General features: G+C 34.1%; 1 protein-coding gene across 1 annotated transcript; it reads right to left on the bottom strand.

The window, feature by feature from the left end:
• Positions 1-1595: 1595 nt before the first annotated feature.
• Positions 1596-11983, bottom strand: LOC126815523 (CBY1-interacting BAR domain-containing protein 1). The gene is made up of 9 exons (XM_050541211.2): positions 11783-11983; positions 10742-10857; positions 8909-9033; positions 7331-7399; positions 6846-6947; positions 5795-5899; positions 5397-5510; positions 4802-5191; positions 1596-3018 (listed from the first exon to the last, which is right to left on the bottom strand). Exons 1-9 carry the CDS (start codon positions 11818-11820, stop codon positions 2878-2880), a joined length of 1200 nt encoding a protein of 399 aa, XP_050397168.1. The 5' UTR covers positions 11821-11983; the 3' UTR covers positions 1596-2877.
• Positions 11984-12034: the final 51 nt, after the last annotated feature.

Below are 12034 nucleotides of genomic sequence, written 5' to 3'. Positions count from 1 at the left end.
CTGATACAATAAATGTATACTCTGGGTTTCATCTTTCTCAACCAATTAGAACCAAAGTTATTTGTTCCAAAGCCTCAACCAATCAAATTGCTTGTCTCTGCTTTCACCTAATAAACATCTACACCATTTTTGAACAATCTACCTCAATTAGAAGAAGAGTTATTGTGTTACAAATTCTAGACCAATCAGATTGAAGTCTCTACATTGCCTAAGCAGAAAATGCTCAGCAACAAACTTTGTTACGGTATTGATGTAATGAAACTATACACCAAGTTTCACCACTATCACTCAATTAGAAACAAACTTATGGAGTTCCAAGTCTTGACAAATCAATTTGCTTATTGTTCTGCTTACCCTGAGCCGAAAATGCGCATTATCGAACTAAGTCAAAGTATTGAGGTAATGAAACTAAACATCAAGTTTCATCACTCTCACTTAAAGATACATTATGGGAGATTAGATAACGAGTTGGCAGTTCTCACTATAATAGTTAAAAACTACATAATGTAAAGGCAACTTGCTGAAAATTTCAGTCAAATTGATCCACTATGAACCGAGAACTAAGCGGATGAAAGTTCCGCTTAGCCTCGATCATCATTACTGAAGTCGATAAGACAAAACTAATAGTCTTGATTATCCATTTAATCGTTAATCACGAAGGAAAGTTTTGCAGCAAATCGGACTGTAATACAACAAATATCGCAGGCAAGCCTTGACATCGAGAGCTGATTATGGTCTGAATAAGTTAATTAATGTCTAATTAATAGTTTTTATAACATTTCAGGCCTAAAGAATGACCTACAATAGGCTGATTTTGCTCTTGCATAATGCATGTTTAATTAGAATAAAATCGTGTACCAAAGCATCAAGCAATCAAATTGCTTATCTCTGCTTACCCTAACAGAAAATGCCCATCTTCGAATTCCATCAATGCATACACCTGTTAACACATACACCAGGTTTGAACATTCTAACTCAATTAAGAAGAGATTTTTTGTGACCCCAAAATTTTTCTCCATCAACCAGGCTAATAATGACAGAAGCTATGTATGAGGAGAATTTTGCCCTGGCAGCAACATTTCTTCATCAAATTCCAACTTTCAAGGCTTCCTTTACCTTCACACTGGACCTCAGTTTTTCGTGCCAACCGCACAACTAAACACTGTTCTTTCCAGGCCCTCTGTCCATCAACACTAACAAGGAGAAACCACACTGGAAAATTCTGAGATACTTTCTTAGCCTACACTGGAATTGAACCGCTAGGTTAACAATCCAGCGAAGTTTCAACAGTTACATCAAGGTTTTTAGTCACATGAATGATCTGAACACAATATTCACCCTCTCTAGTTTTATCTGGAATCAAAACAGCACTACCTGACTCAATTATAGACCCTATGATGCAAAGTGCACAAGTTACCCATTCGCCCTCACCCTCCCCTCGACCTACCAGGGTGGTTTATAAAGAAAAATTGACAGTTTGAATTAGTAATAACAGTAAGCCTCAGGGCCACTGTCCTGGCAAACCGCACAGTGCACTGCATGGTGTATGTCAATCTTCATTTGTCCTGTTAATGTATTAAGACAAGTTTAACAAGGACAATAATCATGCTTTATTATATACAATTTAAACAGTGTGTAGAAAGAATAAAACATTATAATAAAAGTTCATGCTACCAGAGATTATCACATTATTTTCTCTATACAAGTATTTAATTTAAATAAAATAAATTCTTAATAAATGATAACATAAAATAGAGCCTTTAAGACACTAGGTGCATTCAGTAGCTCCTGGGAGCCAAGTCTTTTCACTGGTGACAAATAATTAAATCTTATATATGCTAAAATAAGACAAATTTATAAACGAATTGGCACCAGCAAATTCAACATATTCTTTAGAAATTTTGATGATGCTCACTACCAGCTAAAAAGAAATCCATCTAGTGTGATAAGAGCTTTTGGATTTAATGATCTATTATGCTATAACTTTCTTAATGAGATTTAACATGTAAATAAATAACAAATATATAGTGATGACAATAAAAACTGTAGATTAATTCAACACAACACTAGAAACATTTATCATAGCACTATAAGAAAGTTTGTTGTAATCAAATTTAAAAGCCTTCAAATGAAATTAAAATTTAAGGCAACCCGATGCTAATTGGACGATTAAATAAAATATTCAAATTGGATTGCATTCATATAAAATCTATATCAATCTGTTAACTTACAATATGATTTATGACCATGGCCTTATACACAACATGTATGTATGATAAATATGGATATTATGAAGATATGTATATTACATAGATGGATTTAAGTTGACACAAACATGTGCATACCCAAGGCAAGAAGATTTAAAAATGCAGACATAAATTTATATACAGTAATATGCAACTTCTGTAAACACCAGAACTACACACATTCTGTTTAAAATGTCAAAACCCTGTTCATATTTGATTTAAATGTACAGTGGATTAAAAAAGCATTTGTTTACCTTTAATAATATATCATACATTATGTTTTACTGAAGTGAATTATGTGCTCACTTAAAACTACATTTAAGAATAAGAGTCCATCGATAGTTACCTAATTTTAAATTCATATGTACCTTTGATAATTTAATGTCATATTTTACTTCATCACAGATTTAGCTCTACCACACAAGAAACAGATTAGTGAAAAATCAATATCCTCTTTTTGTCCTGTTGCAAACTTTTAGAACTGATGATTATACTGTGCATAATTTTTAATTTTTCATGAAAAGGACTTCTATACTCTAAGGGAGCACTGTATAAACATAATAAAAGACAGAATATTATGGAAGTATATGGACGGATAATACTACTATACTTTAAATCAACTAATATCTAACTATTTTTTCACTTTGCCATTTGGTGTTCTAGCTGTACTGGCTTCTGTTGTATCATCCCAATCACTATCATCATCATCTTCGTACTCACTAATATCATCGTCATCATCATCATCATCCTCTTCGCTGTCATCTTTTAATGTCTACAAAATATACATTTTAGGACATCAATATCAAAATTTTCCTGTTGTAATGGTTTTAGTTGTCTAAGTAGAAATTTAGTTTACTTATTAACTTGCTCTTGAGGTCAGAACAATACATAGGACAGAGCAAATTAATTTCATTTTATAGGAATTAAACATAACAGACCAAAATGAATTATAACTTTAGAGGACAATAGTAGAAATGCTGTTTAAAATAATTGAGCTATTCCTGATAATGGCAAAAATGATGCCGATAGAAAATCCCATTAATGCAAATGGACTCACTCTTTAAGAAACTTTGCACCGGGTGACATTAATGAAAAGGTATGGTCCCAAAGGGTCCCTACCCTATTTGCTTACATTTGTAAACTTGATATCGTCCACTTAATTATGACACATGACTTTAAATATGCGTAATATTTAGTAGCCTAGTCAGTTAAAATAGTGGGTAGTCATATTAAAGATGCATCATGTAAGATTTAGATAAAGAGTTGACAGTTCTCGCTATAGCAGTTAAAAACTAGATAATGAAAAGGGAATATCTTAAAAATTTCAGTCAAATTACTTCATTCTGAGCTACGTTAGGGCTGTTTGGAGAATAGCAGAGTCTGATTGTTATTGCTACCATTGTTATGATAGTAAACAAAGTCTTGATTATCCATTTTTTAAATTAAACATATAAACAGTGATAACTTGGCTCAGAATGAAGTAATTTGAATGAAATTTGCAATTTTTCATTTTACATTATCTATTTTTGAGCTATTATAGCAAGAATGGTCAGCTCTTTATCTAAATCTTATATAATGTATCTTTAAATCATTAACCGCCAATGTGTTTAAATACATTGAAAATCTCGAGCATCAGATGGCATCCAGAGTTGGTTACGGTCTTGGCAAGTTAATAAATGTCTAATTAATAATTTATATAACATTTAAGGCCTAAAGAAAGACCTGCAATAGGCAGATTTACCTCTTGCATAAGACATCTTTAAGTAGGTGTATGCCACTGTGACTATTACTGATATACATCACCATTGTGTATTCAATAGTGATGGATATTAGTCACACTTTAACACCAGTAGTGTCATCTTTTACAGCTATTTACACACCTGCTAATTAATGACTACTGTATATAATTTCTAACCATATTCTTTGCATACTAAACATTAATTTAGAGTAATGATGACTTGTATGCTTTAATGGCAAAAATTTGTATTAATGTAGTCCTCAGTTTGCAAGTGAATTGTATCACTTATGCACATGGGCTATGCGAAAGCCCTACATCTGATTTCTGCCAGTCTTATTGCAGTGTAAAATCCAATGAATTATTTTTACATATATACAGAGCCAGAAATAACATAAACACAAGTTTTTTATTTTATATTCACCATATATCTTTAGTTATGATTCTCAATGAAAGAAAGAGAGAGAAATGGTGTTTAACGTCCACTCGACACAAACTAGGTCATTTCGGGACTAACATATGGTTTAATTTTATTTCAATAATTCGCTTGGGCATAGGGGTCTTTAGCAGTGGGAGGAAACCGGAGGACCCCGAGAAAACCCACCAGGTTGGACAGGCAACCCTACTCCTTGTCACATACAACCGGGGATTCGAAACCAGGCCAGTCGACTCAATGACAGACTTTATGATACAGTGCGCGCACGCTAACCATTCAGTCATCCAACCCCCCTAGTATCACCGGAAGTAATGTCCACAGTAGATTGGCCAATCTAAAGCAGAATGTGGGAAAATGTAGAATGTAGTTGTACTTTAAACTTACCCCTACAGGAATAATCCTTTTAGCAGGTGAACTGTTCGCTTTATTAGAGGAACCTTTTAATGTAGGTGGTGTTGAATTCTGGGATCTTACACTAATAGCACTTTGTTTGGGGGGAGTGGATTGTTGTTTTGGGGTAACCTGTATCGGTGTATGATGTTGCTTAGGTGTAGTTTGTTGTTTTGGTGTTGTTTGTGTTTTAGATGTTGTTTGTTGCTGTTTGGGGGTATGTTTTTGTTTTGGTGTTGTTTGTTTAGTAGGAGTATTGTTCTGTTCTTGCCGACGACTAGATGGTGTGGATCTTGGTGTTTCCCCTGATATATTTGATACAGTAGAGGCAATAGACATCCTTTTAGTACTACCACCATTTGGATGAATTTGTCTTAAAAATTCCTTGAAAAATAAAGAAAATTAAATTCATTTAACTGTGTAATAGAAATGTTCATTTAATACAATTTCTTAATACATTTTTATCATATAAGTTAGCAATTCCCATTTCCTGGCTGTAATCTCCGTTTTGCAGGTTCATTCCCCATTTCATAACTTCACCTCCTTTTAAAATTCCTATATTGGTAGATTTACTGTGAATTGAACTTACTTCTAAATCACATTCAGGATCTATGTCTGACAGACTTTGAAAACACTGTGTATAAACTTCTAAAGCTTTAGCATGAAATATCATCTCTATCTTTACAAAATCACTCAAAATTTTCTAGAAAACAAAAAGCAGAAATTGATGGTGTATATATCTCAATACCTGAATTAGTTATCATTGGTTCAATTATCTCTTCTTATATCTATAGTCTATACCAATTTTCAAAGAAAACTATAACAAGAAACCATAATTTAAATCCTTTTTGATCTATTTGATGATTACAGCTTTTTCCAGTTTGAATTTCGATGATAAATAATATCCATTTCAGCATGTAATATTGTTATATGTTTCTTTCTGATGACACTATGCATAAAAAAGTTTCTAATTTTGTATCTAATTACCTTTACATCTGCTAATTTTTTACTTTCAAATGTTTCCATTTGTTGTTCTAAAGCTCGTTCACTTCTTGTAGCATCAACACTTGCCTTCTGTAGGTCATTCTTGGCCTAAAATTAACTAATTATTCTTATTCTATTCCGAATAAACTTTTGCTATGAATTAAGTATTCTAAATAAATTTGCATACAAATGACTCTCTATTTTTTGTACTTTGTTTTAAATATCTTAATTGCCCTGTAGTTAAATAAAAAAAAAAATAACAAGAGGATGTTATACAATCTAAAATACTATAATACTATGCCATAAAAGAAATATTGAAGAATTCCATAATGTTCTATAAATGTACAGCAATGTAGATTATCATTCATCATCAATTATCATTATAATTACCTGTTGCTAAAAACAAAGATAAGGAAATAACTTGAAATTCTATACATCAATACCCATGCAGGAGAGAATATCATGCATCAGTTTACAGTTTTTCATGAACAATAGCGATGTACATGTACTCTACACAATCTTATTCAAATCTATATTAGGAAGTAAGAAAAGTGATATAGTACATGTAGTAGATTTATAGCAGACCATATCATCAACAACTTGTTATGATAATTTCACTTTTCTTCCAGACAAAATGTTCATAATTGTTAACCTAAAGCGGTGGACACACTAGCCGAATCAATTGGCGTCGATATTCGCCTAGTGTGTCCACTGTCATTCGGCCGAATTTCTATTCGCCCGAATCAAACAGGTTTGATATATTCGGCCGAATTATATTCGCCTGGTGTGTCCGCTTCGCCTAAGCATTCGGCCGAATATAGAATTCATTAGCCAATCACCACTCATATCCAGAAGTCACGTGATAGATTGAAGACATAGACGCCGCCATGTTTAATCATGTGACGTGAAAGGTGATGCAAACGACAGGTTGAATCGGGCGAAGCATTCAGTTAGTGTGTCCACTCATTCGGCCGAACGATTCGGCTAATGTGTCCACTGCTTTAGTAGCATGGATTTCAATACTTCATATCGATTAACCCGTTCAAAAGGATACAATTTGTTCTCTATCTGAAGGATTTTTATTTTGAATCTTTTCTAGTTTCTTTCTTTGACTTTGTTCTTTATCATGTGCAGAAAAAGCTGATTTGAGTTCATTCTGAAATTTATAAACAAATTAAATGTTGAAGATATAAACATTTAAAACTAACATACAACATGTCAACAACACTGATTAAATAGATTGGAACTCATAAACCTATATATTATATGTCCACAACATTTTAACAAGCAAGGATCATAATTCGTCAAGAATGCTTACAAGATTCTACAAAGTGAAATGAGAGACATACAGGGTAATGAATATAAATTTTTACACAGATTGGATGATAACTACACACGATATTGCAATGTAAAACAAGGGCCATAACTCTAGAAGTACTTATTGAAATTGTAGAAGTTCAATGAATAATGCAAATAAATGAACTCCTCATTTATACATTTAGAAGTGGTATCAGGTGTTTTATTTTTGTTGTTGTTTACCTTTGTTTGTTTACACAATAATCCATAGTTACTGAGTGGTAGAACAGATTTAGCATCTAATCTTTCAACCTGGAATCAATTTAATTAAATATTTCTCTGTCAGATTAAATGTAAAATTACATAACATAAATATAAGTCAAGGGTCAGACCAAGAAGTTTCAATGAACTGAAGACGGCATAACGTCATTTTTACCATCATGACGAATGAGGCCAGTGATGCCATTATGGTCAACCCAAAACATTAAAATTAATCGGTTGTGTGGAGTAAATAAAACTACCTTTTTTTAAGAACAAGAGTAACATAATACCTAATTATCCCAGGTGAAATTTGTTTTACAACATACATGTATACAGATATAAATAATAAATCAATAAATTATAATAAACCATGTAATGTCTTTAAAAGCTATAGAATCAAAAATATCATCTCAAACAGCAGATTGTATAGATTTATGAAAATGTCAACATTAAAACCGGGCATATTCTGGTCATTTTCCGTTGCACACACAAATGCAAGTTGTATGTCAGTATGGTTGATAGATATATTTATCTGGCACAACATAACAAATCAAATCATAAATTACATGGTATTGTATTACAGCAATCATTCATTTCATTTTATTAGATTTGAAATATATTACATGTATGTGTATTTAATCTCACTGAATCCAAGCAGGGAGTTTATCTAGCGTTGGTACATTGTATTTCAGTAGAGAGGAGCAGAAATGAAATGGTCAATAAAATTCCTGATTAGACTCCTCGAGGCCACGGCAGGCAAAGCCGGTCGACAGAAATCGAAAGCCTCGTTGGCGTATATATCGGGGGTTCTAATTCAGTCCGTAAATACAGCAAACTGAAGGTGCTCAAATATGGCCTTAATTATATGGTTTTGCAAAATAAATTCAACCCAATGCACATCTGAGCTCAATCAGTTGCATTCACAGAAATTTACTTCCTGAAAAACTGATAAAGCAAATGATTGAGGCAAGAAAAAAAAATAACACCCATAAAGCAGAGTCACTACCCTTAGAGTGGCGCCAGAAAGTTTTTATTACACCAATTTAAATGTTTTATCCATTAGTTAATTTAAAGTCCGAAAAAATGTCACACAATGCAGATTGGCTAAACAGTAATGGGATTTCGGGCACTTTATTTTGTTGACTAGAACTAGAAGGCAAAAGGATTTTGGTCACATGAAATATTATATTTATTTTTTTTTCACACCCAAAACAGCCTGGCATATTGTCAAAATAATTAGAGAGATGCTGTATTGGGTTAACCAATATGGCAGAGATGACTTCACCAAAATGAAGCCATGCCGCCTCCACGCCATTAAGGCTTCTTGGGTCAGACCATTCATTTTTAGAGGCAAGTTCATTTGCATACACAAATTGACCATGGGCTAGGGTGAACATAGATCAAAATGCCTGCTTTGGATTGTACATTCAACAAAAAACACCTTTCAGTCATTAATTTTTTTTACATTTAAATATGGCAATATATCTATAGGCCTCTGTAATGTGATTCTGTTACCCTTTGTCCTTACGTTTCTTATGTTACACTATAGGTTGTACTAACCTCCGCCTGTCTGTGATCTTGTACAGCTGATAAATGTTCAGCAAATGTTGTTAAACCTTTTTTCAGTGATGGATTTAGCTTTTCATATTCAGCATAATTCACTATTTCTTTAGCAAGCAAATCACCTGGCAAAAATAAACCCCACAATAAATATTACGATGCAAACTCATTAACTAAGGATTTCAGAAGCCAGCTAGAAAACCACTAAAAGAACTTTAACACTAGTCAACAGCAAAGTATCTGATAAGCCTACTCAGCAATATAAATGCTACTGTATAGTCGCTAAATGATACCTAGCCTACTATACTGACGTCCAAAAGAAAGTATACCAAATATATTTGTCGTTTAAAATTTTAGTTTTGAACCGAGATCCACGAAACTGAACAGAAACATGTGAAAAACTAATGGCTCTTGTCTTAATATGTTCTGATTCTCGTAATTGCGAACCCTTTTGCCCAAACTCTCATTTTGTGAAAAAGTAACCAGTATAAAAAAGTATAAAACTAACTGAAGACACGAGACATTGTCACAGCATAAAAAAGCACACAAGAAAAATGTAGTTCAGAGAGAGTGAGCTGTAGGAATGGCCCAACAAGGAGCGTCGCATGCCCAAGTCAAAAGAACCTTTGGCTGCACCCGTGTATGTATCACCAGGCTGTTGCGTCTACGGCAGACAGGTCAGACAGTAGACAGGCCGTGAAGTGGGAGACCCCAGGTGACCACGCCGCAGGAGAACCACAACACCAGAGGCATCCACCTCAGAAACCGCTTCATCCCTGCAACAGCAATGGCAGCGACACTGCTCGGACATCGTATCAGTCATCAGACAGTATCACAACGACTGTGTGAGCAGGGGATTAGAGCATGACGTCCTTACTGCAAGGTATTATTGACGCAACAACACCAGCGTAACAGGCTCCAGTGGGTAAGACAAGTTCGACCTTGGCAAGTCGGAGACTAGTCATGTGTCCTCTTTTCTGATGAGAGCAGATTTTGCTTGTACAGAGCTGATGGCCGTCAACGAGTATACAGACGTGCTGGGTAACTGTGTACAGAAAGTCTTGGCGTATGGCGGAGGTAGTGTTATGAATGTGGGGAGGAATCTGTGGTGAACTGAAAACAAGACTAGTCATCATTCATGGCAACCTCAATTTATTCACCAACAGCCACATGGTATCATCTTTCAACATGACAACTCATGACCTCATACAGTCAGGCTGACACAGGACTACCTGACCAACATGAATGTGCACGTTTTACCGTGGCCTTTTACCGGATTGAACTTTTGCAGGACCATCTCGATAGGCCGATTAGGAATAGACCTGTGCCTCCCGCCAACCCACAACAACAGTGTCTGATTGATGAATGGCAACAGATTTCACGGAACGTCATTATATGCCCGATGTCATCCATGTGCCGACATATTCTTGGATGTGTCAATGCTCAAGGAGGCCATACTCGCTACTTATTAGACAACCTTACATGACTCTACACTGTGTAAATTTCATTGTTCATTTAATTTCTTTATGTTTGTTATTGATAAAATGTGTTTACATTCAAATTATGCAGATATGAATAGGCTACTCTAATGAAATATAATTTTTTTTTTGTTAAACTGGTTTTTGCTGTTTTATAATTACTGATCAAAGTGGTGGTATATATTACTTTTGGATGACAGTTTAGTAAGTTTACTCTATATTCTTAGCATAGCAATAAATTGCATTACATAATTAAGCTTAATCAAGAAATTCAGAGTAGAAAATAATGTACTGGAAGTGGTATGATGAAAATGGAAAAGATGTCCGGAAATATGATCTATAATAAAATGTCTACCTTTATCTCGTAATCTTGCTGTTTTTCTTGTGTATGATGACAGAGTATCACAAAGTGTACCAAGATGACGTTCAATGGATGTTATTCGATCCTGAATCATTTTTGATTGTGCCTCACTGAAAAATTGCAGCCAATTAAACTTTCATTGCTGAACTGACAAAAATTTCATATAGATAAAAATTACCGGCATTTCAAAGTACAATATCGTGATAATTGAAACTCTACGGGATATCAGTCCGAAAATAATTCAATTATGTTCAGTATTACATAGATGTAAGATGACGAGTTAAAAAATTGTTTGGCAGACATTAGCCAACAAACAAGATATGATCAAAACAAACCAGTACGATCTACATGTATAATCTCCGCTCCAATATTTTCATAAGCCTCTTTTTAATCGGAATGTATCCAAGACAAGAGATGATCTACCCTGGCCTTGATATTGTAAATTTGTTTTCTGAATTAATTGAACATTACATTTCACTGTTCAGCCACAAAATTTTAGATTCATATTGTCCAAAAATTTTAACAACAATGAACAGCTTTGACGGACATTTAATACACCAACACTTTTTTACAAATATCTGTAGCTAGCCTCGGTCTCTGATGTATTATATTGAAATACATGTTACTAGAAACCTACCAATACCATCTGACGTTTCTTAAATACAATAGCCGTGAATTGGGACCTACGGCTACAGTCGCTCCTCGCTCGGTCAAACAACCTCCCGCCGCTCGATTGTCAATACAATGTCTCAAAGGAATATCCACATATACATGAAATGCATAATTTGTAATATTCTATTTCCAGGTCTTTCCATGCACCGTCACTGGAAACTGGCGTCTGTCGAGACATTGCAATTGCAATGCATGGGATTCGGGAACACTCGCAGAGATGTTATTAACTGTAATTTGTAAATTACGCTCAAGATCTATTTACAATGTTACAGGCCTCGTTTTTTGGAAAGAATAAATTAATTTCAATAAAATATAGGCCTGTTCGGAATAGTATATTGAATAACTGAAATGAAACTATCTTACGACTGTCGAATTTCTGATCCAGTTCGAGTTTGACTCATCTTGAAATATTTCTGTTTATGGTTGTTACTTCCGGTGAGACTAAACTGGTTTCTTCACACAAAAGATTGAAGGGAGCAAACATTGATATAATATATGTATTCTTTATTCTTCCGATATAGTGCACTACAATACATGATTTGTTAGACTGTTGAAAACATTCGATATTAAATATCATCACAATGACGTATTACACAGTTCCTTTTCCTTATTGGT

This window comes from Patella vulgata, chromosome 3 (genome assembly GCF_932274485.2).
Source record: "Patella vulgata chromosome 3, xgPatVulg1.2, whole genome shotgun sequence".
Lineage (NCBI taxonomy): Eukaryota > Metazoa > Mollusca > Gastropoda > Patellidae > Patella > Patella vulgata.
Note: the sequence above shows the minus strand (reverse complement) of the source record. Positions and strands in the feature narration are given on the sequence as shown.